The sequence below is a fragment of the Platalea leucorodia genome (genome assembly GCF_965183815.1).
Source record: "Platalea leucorodia genome assembly, chromosome: 10".
Classification (NCBI taxonomy): domain Eukaryota; kingdom Metazoa; phylum Chordata; class Aves; order Pelecaniformes; family Threskiornithidae; genus Platalea; species Platalea leucorodia.
This window is the reverse complement of record NC_138832.1, coordinates 22,995,399-23,021,029: the sequence shown is the minus strand read 5'-3', so window position 1 is coordinate 23,021,029 and position 25,631 is coordinate 22,995,399. Positions and strand designations below refer to the sequence as shown.

Here is a 25,631-nt window from a genome sequence, read left to right as displayed (position 1 = left end):
GAATGGTAAGACCAGCATGGTTCAGGGAGCTGGCAGTTTTCACTATTTCTTAATTTTCTTTATCGTTTTACAGTTGCGAGAAGGACTCTTACTAAATAAGAGTACAATTCTAACTTTAAATAGACACATATCTACATTGTAAAACTCCCACTCTTTCCTTTCACAACGCTGCTCCATTTGCTGGCGACAGCAGTTTGAAGCTTTGCATAGGTAATACAAATGAGATGAAGAAACTGCAATTCAAAGTTCAGCAACAGAAAGACCCGTACCGATTTCCACGTATTCTGAAAAGCGAAACACGACAAACAGCACGTGGGAACAAAAGTGATTTACCATCCAGACTGACGAGCATGGCAACCAAACCAAAACACTGATCTCCCAAAAGAGATATCCATTGGATGTGTCCAAAAGAGGAATCCATTGGAAATACACAGAACAGCCATCCTGTCTACAGAGGGAAATGCTAGAGATACTTTACCCACAGTTAACACACACACACACATATTTAACTTAATAGAGGCTGAAAAAGGTTCAAGGAGAAAAGCATCCTCACATAGGCCAATTAAACAGAATTACGTTTGCATACTAGAGAAAGGAAAAAAAATTAATAAAAATTTCCAGATTTAGACTTTCAAAAGGTAAGAATACAGAGGGAAACTTTATCTTTTGTACGTATATACAATAATTTAGGATCTAGTTCCAGCTAAGTGCACAGAACCCTGGCCCCAGGGTTTTGCAGGATCAAGTTCATAGCTACCTATTTTAATCACACTTCCATGACATAATTTAATTTTGTATTAAAATTTTAAAAACAAAAAAGAAAAAAGTTCTTCAAGAAGGAACTTTAAGAAAAGAAATACATCTGAACACAGCTTCTTTCTCTTTAAAATTATTTAAACATCACTCAAAGAGAGGGGGATCTGGCAAAACGACCTGGTTTATCTTGTTTACATGTAGAAGAGTTATTGAGGAAGATAAGTGACCACTTTGAAGATCTGCCTCATTTCTGTCCCAGTTTGCTGAAAGCATGCTTGCTATAGGTTGCTATGTGTTTCCAATCAGAAGTTGTTAAGTACACAAAATAAGGCTGGATTTTATTTGCAGAAGCACACGTTCAAAGGTTAAAATTTATTGCTCCAAAAGCAGTATCTATAAACCAGGGCAATACCTTAGAGATTATTAACCTTCTAGTTATGCCAGTGATTGTTTTAAGTAGTACAATTTTTTTGTAACACTTCCCAGCAATCTATTCAACTAAATATTTTCAACATGCTTTAATCCTTTAAACAGTCGCCCACCCAAAACAAAAGAAAGCCATTTTTCTCTAAGAACCTTGTGTAGTGCTGTTGCTTAGATGCCATACTGTATATAATTAAAAATAAGAAAGACATAAAATTGGAGCCAAATCAACTGAAAGTATTTTGGTCCAACATTGTGAGTCATTAAATACTGGTGCCAGTCCTCAGAATAATACTTACTGTCTTCCTGACTTTGGGTATATCATATAACCTATCACTTTTATCACATCTAAAAACTAGGGACACCAAAGAAGAGTTGCTGTGAAGATTGATTGGTTGTTAGCAAAGTGCCCTGAAGAAGAAAAGCATACCTTAGACTACATCACAAGAATATTTAAGCCCTTAATCCTAATTGTGATTAAAAGAACGATCAAGGTATGTCCAGTTTTCAGAGGAATTCACTAACCTTTAAACCCCGTTACTCAGTGAGAATTGTGATCTATATGGTACAAAAAGATCAAGAAGAACATAGCAAACAGGACCTTCTGCAAAAACTTCATGCAACTAAGCAAGATATGCAAATCAAAATGACATTTCTAAAACAAAAAACTTCAAATATGCAGTATCTGCAATTGCTTAGGGGTTATGCGATCATTAACGTACACATGAGAGCATCAGGTATGTGCTAGCTGCTAGCCAAGGAGCAGATTCAAAAATATATTCATTCTGGATGTTAACATAAAAATTAAAAAGCATATTCCTACTTTAGCACCCTTATTTGGTTTGCGGGTGCAGTACAGGATTACTCCAAGCCAAGCTTTTACACCCAGAGGGTATGCTGAAATGACGCATCCTTGCGAATGACTTACACAGCCAGTCGCATTTTGGAACGGCACTGGCTGTTACGAGTTGGACACACTATTGTGCAAACCTCACTATGTAAAAGAATAGGCACAGGTTTTATGATTAAAACGTTTGCCAGCTGTTTTCATACTCAAAGAGCACAAATACCTCCTTGGACATTTTGTAATAAACTGTTCTATGAGATATCACAATAAATGGAAAGGCTTAAGATACGCCCTGCGTGCTCTTGGTCTTCTGAACCACAACAAAATACAGTCACTCTCAGGACAGGCTTTATGTAGACAGCAATCTCTCTTACCGGGGAGTATGAAAGAAGAGTTAAATTTGTGCAAAAGAAACGCCAGTCTGCCAGGAATATAAACCATGCAAACAGTAAAGGCAATCAATTCCTTTGTTACCTCATGAAAGACCACACCAAAGAACATCTCAAGGACTCAATAGTGAGCACCCAACGATCCCATCCAGCTACACTCTGGTCAGCACGAATTAGTTCCAGTAAGTGGGAGCCCTACGCTACATGACTCAGGAAGGAAACCAAATAAATATCAATAGAGGATTTGCGGTTCATTTTCATGGCTCTGTGAAAAAGAATCAATTTAACCTGGAGTCCACATGCAGGCTCTGTAACTCCTGCTGTATTAAGTCTGCTTGTTGAGCAGCAAGACATACTCTTATTACTGTCAGTATTGATTTTGTAGCAGATTTTAAATTATTTCAATTTCAGAATCGTAAGACCCTCCTTTAGCTCTAGACCATTCTTTCCTGGCAAATACAACACTGATGCAGATCATACATGAAATATATTGTCACTACTTTTAATAAAATGCAAAAGTTAACATTAAGAAATGAAAGATAAGTCATTGTTAGCAGCAGTTAGAAAAACAGTAGTGGCATAGACAGAAGGGTAAATACAATCACCGTGCTCCCAACAAGTCACTTTTCATCATTTTTCAAAAGGATTTGTTAACAACCAACATTTCAGAGCATGGAATTAAAAATGAAACCATTGAGGAAGGCTTCACAGACAGCCGACATTTTTATTTCTACTGTTGGTCTCTTAGGAAAAAGATACACATTAGGGATGAGAGACACACACAGTACAGAACTGAAACTTGTGATGTATCTCTTTTTCCCCAGAAGAGCTCGGTTCAGCAAGTGAAAGCAGTTCAGCTACCATTGCTCGTTCAGCCCTGTGGGCTGTGCCACATCTGTCAATACGGAGATACAATTTGGCATGTGCTTGCGTTTCAAGGCCTGAAAATGAGACCTAAGTAGGGTGTTGCATATTAAACCAGCCCAATTAAAAAGGGTATATAACATTTTCAGAAGTTTTGTGTTTGTAGAAGCTTCGGTGAAAGCAAGAGCAGTCTCTTTAGCTGTGTGTTTTAAAATTTTAAAACCACCTCCCTTCTTTCATGACTAGTTGGACTTTTCCAACAGAACTGACCTCGGTTGACAGCATGCCATCTACTGACTGACCCGTCCTCAAGATTTATACAGCTAACTACTAATTTTAGGAGAAATGGGTGTGCGTGCAAAGCCCAGCTTGAATAAAGGCTCAATAACACCTCCAAAATACTGCTTTAAAACTATCAGCAATACGTAGTTCACTAACAAAGTCCTTAGCTAGCCATTCCATCGAAATTCCAAGCATGCAGTTATAAAGGTACGAGCAAGAAGCACTCCTAAGCCTGATGTTTCTGATGTGTTATTAGAGTGGTCATCCAGAGGCAAGAAAATAAACATCTATTCCTGTCACCTTAGCCAGGATGGGACATGCTAAGCTCACCTGCTTTTTTTGCCTGAGAAACAAAACCCCAGATAAATTTCATATAAGTTTCAAGCTTCAAAGATAGATGTGTTTCTTCTTACCTCCATATAAAAGGAAGCGTAACTTTATGAGTATAGGTTCCTAATAAAAACTATCACAGGTACAAACACCTTTAATACAAGTTATTGTTGTAGAGGCCAGTTTTAATCTACCAGTAGTCCCTGAGATTGCAGTTTTAATAGCTGTCATTAAAACATTTAATTGCACGTTCGTGATTATATTATTATTACTCGGTTTGGAAATGCTCTTTAGAACAGCACATACACCATAGTATGCCATCTACATTGCCTGTACAAACATAACTTTAATAGTTCCAATGGTTATCACCATGCTTGTTATTATTGCTAGATTTTCATCAGCCACTTGTTAGAAAACTAGAAAATTTTCTTCCCCAAAGATCTCAAAGTACCTTTAATTTTACACACATACAACTTCACTTCGTCAAACACTGAGGCAACTCCTGTGGACACTGGCTAAGTGGATAAATTATACCTAGCAATTTAACAGGTGGAGAAAAAAATGGAAAATTATAATTCAGTTATTCTGGCAACCCATCTCTCTGAAGTATGCCAAAGAGCACAGCACTCTTGCTGCCAATACCACACAGATCTTTCTTGTTCTGTCTTTATCGCCCACTGCAGAAATGGCATAAGCACAAGCCTCCATACGGATGAGATTTCTGGATGCCTAGCCCGCTACCTCAGCCCTGCTTTCGCTTTCCCACCACCCCAAAAAGTCAGGAGAGGCCCCATGGTAACAGGACAGTTCCATGAGCACTTCAAACAGGCCTAGACAGCACAACAGCCCTTCCTCTACCACCAGCCATCCCCTCACAGTGCAAATATGGACAAGGCAAGGGCAGTTCACTTCCCCCCCCCTCCTTTTTTTTTCTTTTTTGACAGCAATGTGCACTAAAAGTGTTCCTGGAACTACAGCGTAAGTTACTACTATACACTGAAGATGCAGCAGTTCTGGGGCTCTGAAGCTGCTGACATGCTGGATCCTGAGTAGGAAGGACACGTGCACAGCCAAGAAATGACTCTTGGGAAGGCAGGCTCAGATTAACACTCAACTAGCTCTCAAAAAACATCAACCCCAAAATTTTGGTAACCTCAAACTACTAGACTACATGCAAAGGTATGGTTCCTTTTTACCACATCCACACGGTTCTGTTACACAAAATGGGAGGCATAAGAGTCAGGGTGCAGAAGATCATTTGAATGTTGCCATTTTAGTTATCTTATTCTCGCTTTAGTGTTAAAAATCTGCAGTCCTACCCAGCAATCTTATCCTGCTATGTAAATCTTTTTAAACAAAATGCCTTATTCAAAGCTTACTATTGTTAGCTGATATCAAATCAGTGTAGCAATTCGCCATTGGCGTATCTTGATCTAATTATGTTCTGGAAAGAATCGAAATAGATCTAAAGAAAATTCAGATAATGGAACAGGCAAAACAAGAAAGGGAAAGGAGGAGCATAAACAAAAGATAAAAGAAGAACAGAGAATAAAGGATAAAGCTCTGAGATACAAAAAATAGGATTAGGTGATAGTGAAATTGTGGGGGGTATGCGCAGAGGCATAAAGAGAGAGGAAGACCAGGGATTAAAAAATGTTACCATCATCTAATGCGTTCTATGAAATTAGATGTCATTCGCCGAGATGCGAAAATGGTGTGCTTAGACGTCAAACAATGCGTCTGATCTGAAATCTATAAGGAACCAATGTTCATTTGTACTATGTCAATGGATTTCAGATACAGTCCGTGGAGACAAAACTTCACCCTCCTATGGATCTGCCTACGACTGACAGCTCTGCATAACATTGAGCAATACGTTGGAATTTTACTGCTGGCATAGTGCTCACAAATAGGCCAAAGATGCCAAGGATACTTCCAGCCCAGGAAACATACCTTGTTTAATTTGGATGACGCTTAGTGGAGTTCTTTGTTCTTTTTAGTACACATCAGTACTGAAAAGTCTGTGGGCTTTCAAAACCTGTATTACAATTCCTTTTCTTTCAAGATGAAGGGAACAAGAGTCTTCTGATTTTTTTTTAATGTCTATTTTTATAAGGGTACGCCAATTACAGAAGGCCTTACTTTTTCCATGTCCTATCCCATGATGCAACTTTCCTCAACATTCCCAGGATCCCAAGTGTTAATAAAGACATCTGTAAATATAGCAAAATGAATTATAAAGATTTTGCTACACTTCCCAGTAAAAATTCTTTCCTTAAAAAAAAAAAAAAAACCACACAGAAGAGGAATAGCTTTCCTCTCTAAGTACACACTTAGAATCCTTTAGTGCTGGAATTAGAAGGGATGTGTGAATACGAGTAGTGTCAAAATACAAAGGATACTGAATGAAAAACCACACCTTTGTAAAGGGAAACAACTCATAGTAATTTGCACCTCTTTTGCAAGCATACCCCTTGACAAATAGCTCATTGCAAAGAAATCCATCCAAGATAAAAATATATCAAATTCACTCTACAAATTGCAGCTAGACAACCGTAGAGAGGCAATTCTGAAGTCATACGGTGTGGTTTAGTTCTCCCGTGTTACTATCAAGCTCTTAGTAACGCCATATAAAGCCACCCTCAGAAGAATCCTTCTCAGTGGGAACACTTACGCTGACCTACAGAGTACCCATGTGTCAGGCGCTTTACAGAAAAGCATCAAGGCAGTTCTGATCCACTAACTTGATAACCCAGCTGTTTCTTGCACTTACCTAAGCTGCCACCACTGAAAACAGACCGCTATGCTGCAGTTTCAGAGGAAGGAACCCAGCCTTGCAGGCAGATAAAGGTTGTCTTCAGTTTGAAACAGAAGCCAACAATATTACTGGGCCTAATCAAAGACTTTTTTCAATACCTTTTACAGGCATTTTCTTTGTACTTCTGGCACCATCTCTGTTAGGAAGATTTATTGTCTGTTTTTTAAAATTTATCAGTTTGCAATGGCCACCAGATGAAGGGATCTCTTTAAATCACTCTGTACGGGGAGAGTGTGAACGTGTGCATTACGGTTAGAGCCTTAATTTCTCCCATGCTGGAAAACCACTTACAAACATGAGGGGAAAATATTTGAGACAGTTACATTCAAGATGCATTGTTTACAAGGTGCTCTGTATTCTGAAGTCATTGCCTTACAATTATTCAAATTGACCGTGTCCCTTAATTTAAGAAGTAAAAATAAGGGGGTTTTTGGAGTACCTGAGAAATTAAGAGAATAACAGATTTACTTGTTTCTTGATAACTCATCACAAAAATAAAGGTTTTGGACAAGAATCATTTGAACACCAAACATTGCTATTATAGTTACCACTGTCTTTTCTTAAAAAAAGGGTCTCTTTACTAAGTTACAAATACAAGCAACTGTTGCATCATCTCACAGTACTGGAATTGCTGTTGAATATCAGGGAAGGGTAATAGGATAGATAAAAGTTCTCTAAAAGAGAAAGCACCAGAACTAGCAGAAAGGTGGGGTTGGTCAGCCCTTCATTTGAATGTAAATGTAATTATGAGGCAGGCAGTTAGGCTGACGTCAGACAAGATCTTGGTAAACCATTACCACCAGCACCTGGTAACACAGTTGATAATAAAAGAGGATGAAGTAGAAGATTCCAAGCAGAGTGGCATTATTAGAGAAAACCAAACAATTATTTTTAAGCAGCGAAAGAAAATACAGAAGAACAAGATGTTGTGACAACGCATTTACAATCTGTGACAATCATGTATGTGAGCTCTCTCTTGGATAAAGAAACCAGCATGTATCCAGGATCTGCAAGGTGCAGCAGCAACAACTTGCCAGTGCAAAACTTTGTGTCTACTCCGCCCTATCCAGATTACATGGGATACCATCATGTGCCAACTCTGGACACCCACGGACAGCCTGCGGGAACCTGGGGATCTCACTATGGCCCACAGAGGGAGGACTGGAACGCTTACGGCCCAGGACCTTCCAGCACGGTTGCTGCTGCACAGATCAATGGCTCGTCTCCTGGACAGGTCTCCTACGGTTCTGCTGATTACAGCTCCCTCCATCCTGCTGGAGCTGGGGGGTTACCTCCTGTAGAAACAATTAATACACAGCAAATCTCTCCCAACAGCCAAAGGCACAGCTCTTACGAATGGATGAGGAAAACAGTGCAAGCTAACACTACTGGTAAGTGTATATTCAACTTTCAACCCGAGAAAGCATCTTCTGCTATCACTGCTCTTACAAATAATTAACTTTACTTGAAGCACATAGGTTGGTGGGTCATTTATGACATTTATTTAACCTACTGCTGTTTAATGCAGTTTTAACTAAATTTGCACTAGTTTCACTTTCATCCCATAAAGGCTTTATAGGGTTACTACAGTGGAATGGCTGTTGTGTTTAGATATGGCTGCATCTCACTCAAGTCCAGGAATCTTTATTGTAACATTCTGTAAAGCATTTTGGATGAAAAACATGATACTCTTGAGACTGTTATGGAACAATGAATGCAGCAACATTTAACAGTCACAGGCAAAAATACTACATCATTATTTTGTGTCGCAAGGTAAATATCAATATAAAATCACATTCATCTTTTTAAATCTTTACAGACTTTTCAGTACTTTTAAAGAAAATTGTGCTCTGATCCAACTGTAGCGATTATGCAATTTTCTGCTGTTGTTCCCATGCCTTTTATTTTTCCACCTAGATTTATTAGGTGAGAAGAAATATTCCTAGGGAAGTAATCTGACTCAAATGATCAGCATAGACTATTTTGTTTGCAGACCACATATCTTGACAGTTAAGCTTCCTTTTCATTTAGTTTCAAATCTGTTTTACAGTATTTTTCTCATGTACCAGAATTTTGCAGCTTGCCACAATTACACAATTAAAAATCACTTTCTTGCAAGTGTCACTCATTGATGCGCCTGTTCTTGTCACAGGCTGCATGCCAGATAAACCTTTCGGTGTATATTCCCAAGGTGTAAATTGGGTGTAGCAAGGTTTGCTAAATCTATTGTTAAGGTTAAAATTAGTAAGTGTGTGTTAGCGAGCATCAAAGAAAATGCTCTAAAGAAAGAAGAGCAATTACGATTGGAGCGATCTTAGAAGAGACAGAAAATCAGCGCTGCCGCTTGAGACACGATCCTCGTTCAAATGGTTATTACTCAAGAGCAAAACGAGTCTGGTAATTGTTTCTTAGTTACAAAGCAGATACACACTGTTTTCCCACTGTTAGTAAATACAATATGCCTAGCGAACAGTAAGATATCACAATGCCATCCTTCCACTTGGGGCCTCTACAAAGGTCTTCAAAGCCAAGCAGATTTATAGTCTGGTTTTCCCCCCTTACGTATACTCATGTAAATCAGCAGTAACTTCATTAACATCATTGGAGATTTCCAGGTGTAGAAGTGATGCAAGACTTGAGTGTAGCCCAAATTCAATGGAGACTACTGAATGTCAATGAGGCAACCCTGCCTCTGTCATGTTGCCACTGAATTTTAAATGTGTTAGCATTCTTAAAGAATAAAACAGACTTAAAAAATCTAAACCCTAGTTTTACGCTTATTGCACAGACACGGAAGACCCTGAAAGGTTTCCTGCACGCTTGCTCAACTCCATAAAATATATAAGCACTTCAGGAAAGCAGTTATGTGCTTTAATTCATCTCTAGTCTGAAAAGCATTTACACAGAATTTACACACATGCCGAAACAGTTTATGAACAATAGTGGACAGGTGAATCAGGGCCTGTCAATAGGTACATGTCCTGAGGCTGTACATTCCTAGAGACCGGTCCTTTGAAGTGTTAAAAACAGCTCAGGACTTCACAGAATTGGGCTCAAAACATCAACCCAGCTTCAAAAAAGGGTTTGGGAGAATAAAGCATGAATGTGGTATTTTGCAAAACAAGAAAAGTACCTAATAGATTTGGCTTTTCATTGGTGTTTTTAAAATAACGTTAACTGTGAAAACTGGAAAATTTTAATACCGACACATAAAAAGTTGTGAAAAATGAAAGGAAATTCAAACAAATAATGACAAGGCTAAAATTCTGCATGTAACAGCTACATATTAACTCATCGGTGCTTTCTCTAGAAGATAACGTACAAAAACTTACTTGATGCCATTACAACCACTCTTTGAAACAGACTTGCTCTCTGTTTTTCCTTATTGCCATAATATTATTCATGCTATCGAAGTAGCTACTGGCTCTTCCCCTTCAATATTATCACTGCTTAATACAGTTCATTGCTCTAAAATTTCAGAATTACAGCCCTAAACTTTACAGATATATACAGTGGCGTGTACTCACATTGATGTATGTGAGCAGCGTGGAACAACAGAAATCAAACCACATCTAATTAACTGAGGCAGCCTACTGAAATACTGTCCTAACGACAATGGGAATTATTTTTGAGAAGGGGCTGTTAATGGGAATTTTTTCCCCTCTATTTAGACTCTATTAAATGCACGACATTCTGATTCAATATTTGTATTTAGCATTTTATACAAAAAATTAAATTGCAGGAAAAGGGAAATGAAAATTTACCTGCCCAAGTCAATTCTCAGGATGAAACAACATCATGAAGACAGAAGTACTATGTCCTTTCAACAGATAAAATTTGATTTGAAATTATATATCCTCTTACTAAATGACCGTAACTGTATATTCAGAACCAAACCTTTTTTTTATTTCAAATACACAGACATTGCAAACGTATGAGGCAATAAGAAATTTTAAAAAACAAACATGGAAAGTGGGCTTGGTAAAGATATCTTTCCAGACAGGCTATCAAAATGAGAGAAAGAACATCTACAGAATTCCTTACAGTCTGATCCTGTTTTTACTAAAAATCAATTACAAAATGCCCTATCAACTACAGTTATGTAAGAGCAGAACTTCAGAGCAATTCCTTTCTAAAACCTGGGCAATCAACAGTGTAAAATGTGTATTTTATGAAAGTGAGTAAGCCTTCAAGGCATGAAACTTAGTGAAAAGAAGGTATCCAAACAAGGGCCTCGAAAATAGATTTTATATCTTTTAAAACTTTATATGAAACTTCAGCTGGGAGTGACCCTTCTCGGAAAGAGAACGGACTTTAAGGGGACTAAACAAAAGGACAACATTATTTTTATATTTTGCAAGGTCAGCCTCAGCTTTTTTTTTTTTTTTTTTTTAACTGTAGTCAACACATTTTATGTCTTTGTTCAAACAAGCAGTGATGTACAAGTAATTCAGATTACATCACAGCAGAAACACAGCCAGAAAGCAAAATAGAAAAGCAGGAAAAAAGGCCAGGCCTCTGCTCTCATGCTAATTTATTTTGCTTTGTAAACTAGTAGTGACATCTATTTTCCACTGGCCTACATTGTCTGAGGTTTTGAGGCCTATCTGTCATATTGAGGCAACAGACCCTTTCAACACTTCTCTTTGCTTTGATATGCAGTCTTGTCTCTTCCTTCTCCCTCTTTTCTTCAGGAGTTATATTGCCGGAAAGGGTGATGATTTTCACAGTAAATAAAGAGGCCTTCTCCCAGCTTTATTGTCTTCAGAAGAAATGCTCTGTGAATTTTATGACCAAGGGGAATGGGGAAAACTACTCCTTTTCTCCACCCCCTCAAATCATGGTTATATTTGCTGATTATAGTGAAGCCGGAATAACCCTGTTGAATTTTAACTTGTTTTCAAAGATTACCTTCTAAGCCTTCACTTTACAAGGAACCTGAATATCTGTACTATTGTTAATGTTATAACTATCACTTAGAGCAAATATTTCAAAGCCAACAATTTGTACCTTGAAAAAAGTAAACTCGGTTTGATGATTGTTTTAGTCCTGCAAATTTAGGCAGGAAAACCTTGTACACTAGAAGTCAAAGTGGCACAGGATTTGGGAAAACATCCTTTATGACGCGTATTTCAAAATGTCTTAAGCTATGTCTACCTCTAGTCTTCAGATAAAAATATCCCAGTCTATCCCTCAGTGTTTGTCCAAAATTAAAGAGAACTGAGGAAAAAAATATTCCTTCATCTATTTCTGTCCTTTTTTTCCTCTGCTAAGATGAAAGAGTCTGACATTTGTTTAGGGCTTGTAAATTCCAAACCAATTGGCTTGTGTTTCTGAATGTGAAAGGGGTTCTTGATAAGATCTCCTTGTCGCTCCTTTGTGTGGCGTGTGCTTCATCTTAACACCTCAATGGATTTTAGGGAACCACTTTAAAGGAGTCTTTGTCCTACAGTTTGTCCCAGAAAACTCACATCAAAAAAAACCTGGGAAGATCAGAAGGAAAAGGAAAACTATCTAGTTGGCTGTTGAAAGTGCAAAGAAGAACAAATAAGTTGAAAAGTGATCTCTCTGTATAATTATTACATGAAGAGTTGTTTAAAAAAGTCTATGAAATGAGAGATACCTTCTAAACATCAAGTAATGCTTCTCTTAACAGTATTCATCCAATATATCTAAGAATATTTTTTTATACGTTAGAGAGAGGATGATACTGAAATCCTTTTACAAGTATTTTATTGCCTCGTCTTACAAATTGCCAAGTGCCTTCAACTCAAAAGGGAAGCTCAGCACACGGAGTACCCCCAGCAATAGTTCTACAGGCACTCAGCATCCTGCAAGACTGGACCTTTTTGAAAAAGTAAATTCAAATTTTTATTGCACTTATAAGCATATCCTATGGCCACACAAGAGAGCGAAAGCATTTATAGTAGAACATTTCTTTGTGTTAGAGAGGTGATCTTTAAAAACTCAAATAAAAAATTAGGACACGGTACAACTAAACAAATTGTGACTCAACTTCAGTCTTGAAATGCTGTGTATTTATGCCTGCACATACATGGAAGTCACTTCAAGGAGCACTGAAATGAAACCCCTTTGAGATCAAATATAGCCAGCACCAATTATGTACTGCTATGAATTATTTAAGATGCTTCAGGGTGTTTTTCACTTGAGCTTTACATTTAAATGTATGTTTTCAGAGAGAGGGAAAGACAGTTATGATAACCAATACTCACTCACTTATTCACTCTGCACCTCATATTCCTTCTCTGCAACACAGAAAATCCCATGCACGTGCTCTGTAGTTTAATGAATGTCTGAAAAATGTGTGAGATGTTTGAAAGAAAGATGCTATAGAAAATCAAATTCAACATATTAATAATATTTCTTTCTTAAACAGGTAAAACAAGAACAAAAGAAAAGTACCGAGTTGTTTACACAGATCATCAGAGACTAGAATTAGAGAAGGAATTTCACTGCAACAGATACATTACAATAAGGAGAAAGTCAGAACTTGCAGCAAACCTGGGACTATCTGAAAGACAGGTACACAGAGACTATCCATCATTCGTATGCACCCACTCACCAGACACTGTTACTGCCAGAGGACATGCGCAACATTCACGTTCTGTATCCAAAAGTAGTGCAAAGGCAACCATGATAAAGTTTGTGAGTATATTTGATGCACAGAGAATACGCTACGCAAATACAAATTAATAAATGGGCTAATTTGACAGAAACCTCCAGTTATGGGTAACTAAACATTAGGAATTCATTTATCCTAGAAAAAGTACTTATTCTCACATGCATAACAGCTTGCTAGGCAGCTAGAATTTAAACAGTTCAGCTTAACATTATCTTAGCTATGTTCTCAATAGTTGTGACATTCACTGTTTTATTTCTTCTTGCAATCACACAAAATGGCAGCCAGAAAAAAATCCAAAGCATTGGATACATTTCAGCTGTAAGCCAGGAAAATAAAACCTCAGCATTCAAAGAGCAATCACACGAGATATCTACGTATTTTTTGTTACAAATTTATTGCCACTACTTCCACAGGCCACACTCTTCCTCAGTCAGTTAGATTTCAGAACATTTTAAGGAGTTTTTACAGCCTTTGATTTTCAAGTCAGGATTTCTTTTTGCTATTATGTTCACAGGTACTTCACCTATAGCACCCACTATATACAGGATCCTTTAGGCGATAAAATTTGGTGCCACATATAAGTAGCCAATTCAGGAAATTTTCAAGTGCATACTTAGATCCATTGCGTCTTTGGAAAGCAGCTCTGCGTTCATTCATATCAAGCCCATATTTAAGCTCTGTCCGGAATAAAGATAGTCCCCGGAGCAGGGGCCCAGGTATCTTAGCTGTGTTCATACAAAGCCTAGATGAATTCAGGATAAAGAATTTCCTAAAATCACTGTGTTGGAGAGCACACTTCCGAAGCACAGCTCTGCAGTCTGCAAATATAGTAACTGGTGAATCCAACACCCCTTATACAACAGAATTTCAATGGTTCTGCTACAGTTGGAGGATAAGGGAAGATTTGGCGAAACTGAATAAGGCATCTCATACCTTAGCAACCAGATTTTTTGCCCCCAGGTAAATTTAAACAAGAGATCTTTCTTTTCAGAATTTTACAAACTTTTGTTCTTTCTGAATATACACATTCAGTTCTCTAAAATATTCTCCTCCTTCAGTGGCCTCCTCTGCTTCTGCATTCAGTCTGTGCAAGAACATGGAATAGAGAGGGACCAATTGAGGCTGGAAGTGTAAGGATACATGGATAAGCAATGATATTTTAGGATCAAGCACTGGATGCAGTGATGTTCAGTCTCAGACCTAAACAGTACAATAGATTACACTCCGCAGACTATAACTGGCCCCAGAAAGTAACTACAAAAAACAAGCCTACCATTGATGGACTGATTTGTTATACAGCAGGATGTAGCTCCATCAGAAATTTTCAGAGAACTGCAATTATAAAAGATTCAAAACCTCTGCTTAAATGTTATGCAAGCTGGCTGATTTAGAACACAGGCATGCCTGGAGTAACCAGTGATACCGCATAAAATCAGTAGTTTCCTTCTACATAGCTGGTGCTCTTAAAGCACTCCAATTCTTGACTGCTAAATTTCCTTCAAGTATAATGTAGACAAAATACATAATCTATCTGCATTTCTACAGGACTTACGACAAAGCTAAATGCTTCTTACTGTCATTACCAGTAAAGTAATAAAACCATAACTATTTGGAAAATAATAAAGATATTTCTAATATAAAGCAATGATACAACTATTACTGTAAAAAATGTGACCACTACTTTGAATTAATCAGATATCATTTGCAACACCACAGGTGAAAATCTGGTTCCAGAATCGCCGAGCCAAAGAAAGAAAAATGATCAAGAAGAAAATATCTCAGTTTGATGGCAGCGGGGGCTCAGTTCAGAGTGACTCTGGTTCACTCAGTCCAAACGAAATATCTAGTTCTCTGTTCCCACCACCACACGGGATAAATGGATTACAGTCTAATGACATTCATCAAGTCATAGTTTCAGAATGAATAGAGGGAAAAAAAAAAAAAAAAAGGAAAAAAGAAAGAGCAAGAATGGATTTCCGTGCCGCCCCCCACCCCTTTGAAAACTCAACTTTGCAAAGGACTATTCTCATTTAACTGTCTTCGGAGTGCTCATTTCTAAGTACAGGATCTGGGACTATTATCAAAATATTTTAATTACTGCAGAAATCTCAGGGAACTTCCGCTGCTAAGATTCATCACTCAAAATCTTTGAGTAGGAGGTAATTTAGCTCAGACACTGACACAAAGAATGATACAACTGAAGATTCAAGTAAACGTAGTCCTAGTCTGATCATATATATACACAGGAAACCAAGGGAACTGATTATAGAGTACTATTGCATAAAATACAGGATGCTGGGTGTATTTGGTTCATTACATTTTATATAATTAGAGTAAACTGTAGATGGGAATAAATATTCACACTTAACTGTACTGAAAAGAATGCTACTTTTTGGAAACAACAAAAACATTTAACACTTTTAAACACTCAAGAAACATAATAATATTGCTATACCAACATATTGCATTTAATTAAATAAAACAAATCTTCTTTGCCCTATGTAATTCAAGCATGCCAATCTCCTACGCAATAGTTACAGATACATAATATCATACCAAACCTGCCAAGATTTGTTCAATTGTAAGAAATGCAGCAATTTGTCATGCACATTAGTAAATGCCAGTTTGAAAGATACAAGTAGTGCTTCAATCTTCAATGAATGCACATATTATTGCTCAAAAATATGAGCACAAATGTAATGGAAAAAGAACTATTACTACTAGCAAACCACCAAAGAGCAAATAAAGAATTTGTTTAATGTCCCTAAACCTTTTAGGTGAAATAGTAGCAGTCTGGGGCCACTGATTTTATACACGACACTTATTTCGGGCTAAAGGCAAGAAATACCCCAAAGTAGCTGGCACTGTATTTTGAAGCTGTCATCAAGCAGCTTAGCATTCACAAAGTCACAGTAAGCATGTAACAAAAGCAGCGTTCACTCCATGTGCACCCCTGAAAGAGCACAGATGAAGGATAAACATGCTCACAGTGTGGTTAGCTTTAATTACTGGTCCATGTTGGCAGGTGAGAAGGTAGCAATGGTATGTAGAAGAAAACTGGAAAGTCTGGAAAAAGTAGAAAGCAAGCCCAAAGCACTAAAAAAATCCCCAAACCCTTCAGTAGTGCGATTCGTTGGAATTTCATAATATGAGCTTTTTGATAGCATACAAGTAAGTGCTCTATTGGAAAAATTTAATTGTACTGAAAATGTCATCAGAAGCAAAAGGTAATAAAAAAGGAAAACAGAAGAAAACAAACAGAAAACACCATTATCTGCCATATGAAAAGTCATGCATCACTTATTTCAACATCATCAAACTCCTGGTCTCAGAAACAGCAGACCAAATTCTGCTTTTCTTAGTGTCAGTGAGCATCGATAATGCACTGAGCAACATGGACAGAACTTGTCAAAGCATTAATTATCTGGATTCAATAAATTAGATAACTTAAATTTGAAAATGTTTTCCACTCTATTGGAAATCTATTATTGGAATCTATTATTGGAATCTATATTCCAATCTATTTCCAAAACTATCTATCTAGTTCTATTAGGAGTTACAAGAATAACACTCTTCAAAAATAAATACTAAATTATAAAATAGTAGACATAAATGTCTCAAGCTAAACTAGGAAGAAAATCTGTAACACAGGATAAGATCTTACTGATTGCAAGCATTTTGTGGGTGGTTCTCCAATATATTGCCAATAAGCTCTTATTCATATGGTTAAAATAAATGGGCATATCTTAATGCAAACAAACTGCAAACAGAAAATCTTGTGTATGTAAATATTTACAAAACTCAGCCCTATGAGAAACTGAGACTACATCTGCATGGCTTCAATTCGGGATCTTCTATAACTGCTCACTGATACCGTAGTGTTAGCTGGTTGCACGGACATGTTAGAAGACAGAGCAGCATGTTACAGAACACGCACGCAAACAGATCTACTTCTGCTTATATTACTAGAAGTATACATGCTAGCAGACAGCGGGACACATACATGCTGCTCTGCTCTGCTTTTCATTCCAAGAAATCCATATATTTGCTCTATAACAGATTTGGGAGAGGAGGTTTTCCCAGTGCCACCAGCCCCTCCACCTGTGTTGTCCTTTTGTACATGAAGGATGCAGAAGATAAAATAATTTCCCAAAAAATTAACGAAGAAAGAAGCTGTAATACTTTAGACGTACAAGAAAAAGGGAAGAGGAGCTTTACCTTGCTACCCAAATCTCAAATCATCAAAAAACCTACCTTTAGAAGACCTACCTCTATAGAAGAGCAGGCGACAGCTTTTGTGAAGGTATCAGTGACAGAGAAATGGAGAGTGAGAGAAAACCTTTTTCCTAGTTTCTAGATTTTTTTTCTGTGATCAGTTTTCAAATCAACAAGGAAGAATGGCAAGTAAAGAGCTATAAACATACAACACAACATTCATTATACCTGTATACCAGAAACGTATGGTTTAACTTTAAATTTCTCATTCCTTCTAATTTATATCAAAATCAAAATAAAAAACTTAAATAGTTATCTACCAGGTTCACATTCAACATACTGAAAATTATCATCTTGCAGTTTCTAAACAAGCTCCAGTCTATGTTTTTTAATTGCCAGGCAGTCGGGAAACACCATGCTGTTCTGACAAACTGGGCAGAAGAGCCACTGAAGCCATTGACTGTAGTTCAGAACAACCACTGTTCATAAAGGAAACATTTTAAATTAGACTGGTTTAGATGTCAAATGGCAGTCTGAATGGGATACAAAGCACCTCCTATGAGACGTTTAAAATCAGTCTTGTCAATAAAAAGTGTTTTCCTTTTTCACGATCTTCACCCTGAATTTTTTCCATCAGGTCTATTTTAAATGTATTCAAAGCATATACTAATAAGTATTTGGGGGAGACAGTCTCTTTCACGCACTAGATAATGATCTCTAAGCCTAAAAACTACATCAGATTATCTTCTCTGGCTACGGCTAAGTCAAATAAGAAGTTATTCCCCCGTCTTGCACTTTGCATAGCTACCCTCCATCTAGATCATAATGTCCCTTTAAATCTAAGTGTAGTGCCACAGCTGCTTCTCAAAATAATCCAAGGGAAAAAAACATTACTAAATCCTTTTAGACTAACCTGGATCGTTGTTAGTAAACTCGATTAGAAAGCGATTAAATATGCAGTCATTACCCGATCAGGAGGATGGGAAGCCATAAAAAGGGGAAAATGGCAAGCAGCTGCAAGAAGAAAACGCTTAGTCTGTCTCTGACAGGGTTCGGACAATGTACCTGACTGTGGCCTACGCCATTTTTTTTTGCCAGAAAACATTATCCCAAATCCAAATACAATTCCGAACTACATGCTGGCACAGTTTAATGGCCCACTAAAGACTACATGACAGCCTGACAGGAGTCCACCCTACATTCAAGTTCTGCCAAGATCAGCATGGGAACACAAGGATCAGGATATGCAGGTGGGCGGAGGCAACACAGCCGTTACAGAGTCCCTACATCGCTATTATTTTCTGGGCAGCTACATTTGACTCTTCTACATTGCATGTATAAAGGAAAAGCTTCAGAAGATATGATCCAGCCATTGTATTTAATTTTTGTATTTTTGTGGGTGAGAAGAAATACTAAAGGCTATAAATAACGTTTTACAATATTTATCTTTTCTCCTTTGAAGACTTCTCCAGGGATTTTAATTAGACTCTCCCTTAGCACCATTAGGCAATTAAAATAATAATAAATCAAACACGATCCTTCTCACCCAGTGGGTATTTTCCCCAAGCTCTCTCAGTTTCCTGTCTTTTTCACTTTATGTAAATAGAAAACCATCACACTGTTTAAATTCAGCTGTTTGATTGGTATTTCGAGTTTGCAAAGTAGTGAGCCACTTTAACACCATGCTGATATCAAAAGAAAATTCTGCATCACACAACTGTCTAATTCCAGCAGCCAGCAAATCCCTTCTGACATTTATTTGAATCATCTTTATTCTTATGAGAATACTGTAGAGGTGCCAAAGCTTTGGGAACAATTGCATTTCTCAGTCCCACTATCTATAAATACTTAATCAAGAAGGAACACTTTACCACAAACTGTTCATGCTGAGACTCAATGTAGCAGCACAGTGATCTGGCTTAATTAACTAACTTCTAAATATTGATCTGTGGGAGAAAATGAAGAAAATTACACATTTATCTGTAGTTACAGTAATGGTTTAGACCAGAAATTGGAAAGGACCCTATTACAAGATATTTTTTAAAAAAATCATAATTTGCAGAGAAGAGAGCATAACTTAAACCCCTAATTGGCTGCTTGTAATAGTAATATAGGTCAAATAAAAACCCGGATCAGAAACTTCACAACCTCTTGAAACTAAGATTACTTTTGACAATCGATCTATCTCTACATTAAGCATTTTCAATATAAGCAGCACAGAGCTGCATACCCCTGCACAAAGCCAAAAACCTTCTAGACATCACAAAATATTTGTAACACAAAAATAGTTTCATTGAACCTCTTGTATCACTCTTCACTTGCCTTCTTTCAACAAATGAACGTATATCCAAATTTGCCTAATGAGTTACGCATTTCTATTTCTAAACAAAAGAATGTGAACCTGCCATGAGATGATGGCTGCACCTGGAAAGGGAAAAAGAATTCTGCTAAACACAACAAACAACAGAAATTACCAGGGTCTTCTCATAATAAATTCCACAGCATTAAACAGGGTCACCTATACACTGGTTACAGTTCCCAGTCAAAAGTTATGCTTTTATTTCCCAAAGAGGAAACTAGAAGGTAATGCTAACATTTTGGGAGTTATTTCAAAAAAGCCTCAGGTACTTATCAAACAATCTTAAAATGTGTGGTTAATAATATTTTTAAAAGAAAATATTATTTGCATTGAAGGAATGATTTTTATTACTCCATGGATGTGCTAAACACTAATGATCCCACTGAAATTACCTGCAGCATATGGTATCGCACCGTTTGGGTAGAGGTTTCGTAATTTGAGAATGAAAAACACTACCACAGGTGAACGGCTCAACAGAGAGCTGAAGGCTAGATGGCTAAGTTGTAATCATGAATCTGAAACCCATTATTAGCTGCTGCTTCTCACATGCAATTGAGGTTAAAAACGTTTGAAATGCCTATCAGTTCTTATCAACTTAATATTTTGATCCATTGTATTGGGTCTGGCTGAGACGGAGTTAATTTTGCCCATAGCAGCCCTCAGAGCGCTGTGCTGGAAGGGTGTTGGTAAAACACTGCTCGCGCAGCACCAAGGCTGTCTCTTGGGAGGGGACGTCGCCAGGACAGCTGACCCCGACTGACCAAAGGGATATTCCATACCATACAACGTCCACTCAGCAATAAAAGCCAGGAGAACGGAGGAGGCGGCAGGGGGTGGGACACACTGGTGGTCTTACGGCATTTGTCCTCTGGAGCAACCGCAACGCGTGCTGGGGCCCTGCTTCCTGGGGAGTGGCTGGACATCGCCACTGATGGGAAGTAAAGAATAAAATCTTTTTTGTTTTCCTTTTGCTCTTCTGTGCACGGCCTTTGCTTCTGCTTTCATTAAACTGCCCTTATCTCAACCCACGAGCCTTTCGTTATATTTCCTCTCCCCTGTCCAGCTGAGGAAGGGGAGTGGGCACCTGGCGTCCAGCCAGGGTCAACCCACCACATCCATTAACTGAAACTCCCTAGAGCCTGATATTCTTCCTATCACCCCAGATATCAAAAGCAAATAAAATATGAAACACTAAAATTAGTGAAAACTTAGAACACTGCCTGTGGATATCTCAAAAAGAGATGGGATATAGAACAGCAAGCCAGTAAAAAACTCAACATTTCACATGGGTGTTTTCTACAGGTTGCAGGATTCCTCTCTGAACCCCCTTATCAACACCAGTTTTCAGGCAGCCAGTGCGACTTTCTCTGAATGAGGCACAGTTCTGCCTCAAGACATTGGCAAGAACACGCACGATTTTAGCAGCATGCATTTGGCCTGCTGCCACCTGATAGCTATAGCTCTGAAAGCCAAACACCGCAGCATCTAACGAGGCTGTCTACAGTAACCACAGCAGCAACAAACACATCTTCCCCATCTCACTGTATGGCTGAACTAAGAGGCAACAAGAACAGAGCGAGGATGACAAGGACAAAAACAAATTCAGACAGACACCTCACAAAAGTGTCTTGAATTTTCAGTGTTTGACACAATTCCAACCTGAGTGATGCAGCCATGCAGGCCTCCCAAATTTCATTATGCATCAGATGCTATTAAAGGGAACAGTCCCCACTAAACCCTTATCTGTTTTTCATGGAATAATTCCAATCAGATTCATTTCTCAAGCTTGTATTAGTGGAAAAATAATAATTCAGCAGTATTTTGGAATTCCAAAATGGCTAAAAACATTTTCATGGAGATCTGGGCAGAGCTTTCCAGTACTGCAGAGCTGTTTCATCAACATGAGTATTGCTTCATCAGTTCAGAAGCACAGGTCTCCCAATTGCATTAGTGAAAGTCACAGAATCATATCCCTCCTGCAACAAGGCTCAGAATTGATAAATAGAAAGAAACCCTGATATGAGCTATCATGTTGTTTAAAAGCTGTTTAAAAATGTTACTGGAAAGATGTTATGAGGTTTTCAATGATAAAGATCATAAAAACATACTTGCAGTCACTTTCTATGCCTCAAAATTCAGTATGTAATTAGAACCATCCTGAGCTCAGTTATTGGTAAACTCATTTCCATGTTAAAAAAACTCAGTGGTTAAGCATGCATCGCTACATTCAGGAATAAATCTGCCCTAGGTCTGAAGCAAAAGGGCGACCCAGAAAAATTGTGGTTTATAGTAAGGCTTATACGCTGTGCACTGGCAGAGGAGTTAGAAGCAGCTGGATATGAAAGAGGACATTTTTATTAAAACTGGGTATGCAAAGAAAAGCTGAAATATAGAAGAAAACAATTCAGAACTTGATTACAAGTACCTAGATAGAAGTGTTCTGGACAGAGAAATACACCACTGCCACTGGGCAGGCATTCAGTAGTGATTCTTTGTACTGAAGGCAAGAACAAGAGCACGTACTCGCAGGGCAGCTGGCAGCCTGAAGGCTCTAAGGGGCAGAAGGCTGCCTGACAATGTGACGCTATCGTACAGTACTCAGGTTGGCTTTTAAGGGCTCTCAGCCTCCAGCAAAACAAAACGGACTCTGTTTTTTTGGCATAAACCTCTACATAGTCACTGACCTCAGTCTTCCTGACATCTAGTTCATCACCCACATCCAGCACAAAACACACCTTTATGTTCAGTCACGTATAAAAGTCCTGTCCAGCCCCTCATACCACAGAGGGATGGCTGGAGCACAGCTAGACTGCCAGATTTTTATTTAATACACTGGCAGACCATTTTCTACGTCTTCATGCAGCTCTGTATGCACTCTGCTACAGAGTTACTGCTTACTGCCATGGCAAATTCCTCAAATGTGATGAGAGTTCTGTGCTCAGATAGGACCATTTACTGCATCTTCCTCTCTTGGAAGAAGAGAAAGTGCAAAAATCAATTTGGAAGGCAATATAAGTCACCAGCAGCCTAGCACATGCAGGGCAGCCAAGAAAACAGAAAGCCTAACTGAAACAGGTTTGAGAGCAGCACTGAAAGAAAGTGGTTGTTCACCAAAATGCTACAAAGCATAAACACAGATGTTCTGTCATTACCGCAGCTTAACTTGCTCCTGTGTCAAGTTAATCCTGATTCCAACTGAGGTAAGTTCTCCAAAGCTGCTCATGTGTCACATACGTGGAAACAATTCTTATGAAAACATCACGCAACGATTTTATATCAATGGAAATAATTTGTACCAAGAGACCCCTCATTACTAACCACCTCCTACTAGTTGATTTCTCCTACAAGTTTCTTTCGATCTTTCCAGAACTTTTCACATTAGGAACTGAAGTATCAAAACTGAGGCATTCGCATCTCCAGTGAGGCCCTGAAGTTCTGAATTCCCTCCACTTCTTGAGCCGATGTTGATCAAGAAACATGACGGTTAGTCCACCAGCCTTAAAACATGTTCTCCAAACTCCAAGAGTACATGCCTATTATCCAATAACTTCCTCCTTTATTGAAACACCTAAGTGTCTGAAATGAGTGAATAATGACAGCCAACGTGACACCTCTTGTTGCATATGCTTCCTTCTGAATAAGGATTGTGTGGTGGAGAATTAGAGGGAACAAAGAAGGAAAAAATATATTGGAAGACGACTCAGTATCTCTCAGGCTCACATTAACATTCACTTTCCATGTTCTCTCAACAGTACTTATACTTAATACTGTGCTTTGTTTTAACTCCTATCTTTCCTGCACTCTCTTTTCATGTTCCATGCTCTATATAAGAACACTTTTTATTCCAAGAAAGGAAGTGATTTGGGTGGATAAACACTGCCAGAGACCATCATCTCTCCACATATCATTCAGTTTTTATGACATAATCATTCCATCTAATAAATGGCATCCTAAAAAAAAAATATTGAAAATGAAGCATCTAAATACTTCTTCCTGTGAAGTCATAAAGTTTGATAAATCATACTGAAAAAATTCCCTATAGTATTTACCTCTGAAACTCAATACTAAGTAGGCATTCTTCAAATACAGATATGGGTTACAAAATGTATTTTTCTAAAATGGTCTATTTTTACTCCAGGTAGTCATCATTCCTGCTAGGAGACAGCCCCCTCCCACCCCCCCAAAGTCTACTGAAACTTCAGCTGAACTTTGACTTCAACCTATTAATTAAAAAGCATAAGACATTAAATATGAAGCTGTATAGCAAAGTATCTTTTTCAATTAAAGAGACTTCCTTTCTTGGTTTGCTAATACCTCAGACACTCATTATAAAGAGGTCACGTAGTATATCATGCCAAAACTCTACATTGCCTCATTTTACACTTCAATTCAGCAAATTATTTTACCACCTGTTTGAGCACCTAACAGAATCCATGCCTTAATCCCACCAAATGCTCACTTCTGTCACAATGTCCATTTAAATGTCTGTAACATTAGCTTATTTATTAAATTAGAACACAAAGTTGCATTACAATATAGGCTTTTCAATTAAACATGCATGATACTGCTGCTGGATCTCTCACTGTTTGCCACACCTTTCCCTACCACCTGCATCTCATCATTGTCATATCTAAAGTTGCAAATCCTTGCAGACAAGCACACGGTTTCTTTATTTCCCTTTACAGTACACATACTGCTTGTCTCTCATTTTGTTTCACCCCTCCAAAATTTTCAACAGTTTTGTATTCAAACAAAACTGAACACATGCAAGGAACAGGAAGCAGGCTTGGTGTTACAGCATCCAAGGGGGTCCTAAGCGCTCTAAAAAAACCTGGCACAAATCTTCTTAAAGGGCTCGATCCACATCCCAAGCCAGTGCAGAAGCACTTATCCCGGTGAAAGCTGGATCATGCCCGGAGGGCACAGCATCATGACCATCTGAAATCCCAGACCACAACCCTCACAAGTTGCCTCTTTCGCTCTCATTTATTCACATAAGCAGGCTGTGGAGTGCTCTTTAGCCACCTGTAATTGTCTGTTCCCATGGTTTTACCTTTCTCCCTTATGTATCTAAAGGTTATGCAGAGCAATAGGCATAAATTGCCAGACAAGGCTGAAACAGGGTTAACTCCCTCACCCTCGCCAGCTCTGTGCAGCATGGAGCCAGTTTCACTGAAAGACAGCGTGTTATCTCAGTGGCAAGCTTTGTCACCCTCTTATTCCAAATAATTTATAATCATGTTGAATAGCACTTACGGCTGTTGGACTTCATGAGTAATCTGCCCCTGTTACGAGGACTGTCTTTATCACTATCTTTTGTTTTCTATCATTTAACTCATCATTAAGCTGTCCATCATCTCAAAACAGCTGAGTTTCAGCAGTGAGACACTTTTATGGAAAACTATTCTGAAATCCAAATACTTTATATGAATGGAATCACCACCAGTGTCATTTTGGTTTTATAAAAACACACAAACCCACACTTACTTCAGCAAACAGGGACAGGATCTTTCAATTCATACGGTTACAGAGATGCTGCTACAAGTGGTCAACAAATCTTCGCTATTTCTTTCAATGCCAAGAAATCCTTGCTACTGATGTACTCACAATTCCATTAATGGGAGTATTGCAAAGCCACAGAACAGACGAAATAGTGATAATAATGAAGAAGTACAGACACCGATAGTTTGTTAAACACAGAAAAA

General features: G+C 38.2%; 1 protein-coding gene across 1 annotated transcript; it reads left to right on the top strand.

The window, feature by feature from the left end:
- Positions 1–7,667: 7,667 nt before the first annotated feature.
- CDX4 (caudal type homeobox 4) lies at positions 7,668–15,275 on the top strand (the record flags this gene model as incomplete). Its single annotated transcript, XM_082323076.1, has 3 exons — positions 7,668–8,100; positions 13,107–13,252; positions 15,069–15,275. 3 exons carry the CDS (start codon positions 7,668–7,670, stop codon positions 15,273–15,275), a joined length of 786 nt encoding a protein of 261 aa, XP_082179202.1.
- Between the last annotated feature and the right edge of the window lie 10,356 nt (positions 15,276–25,631).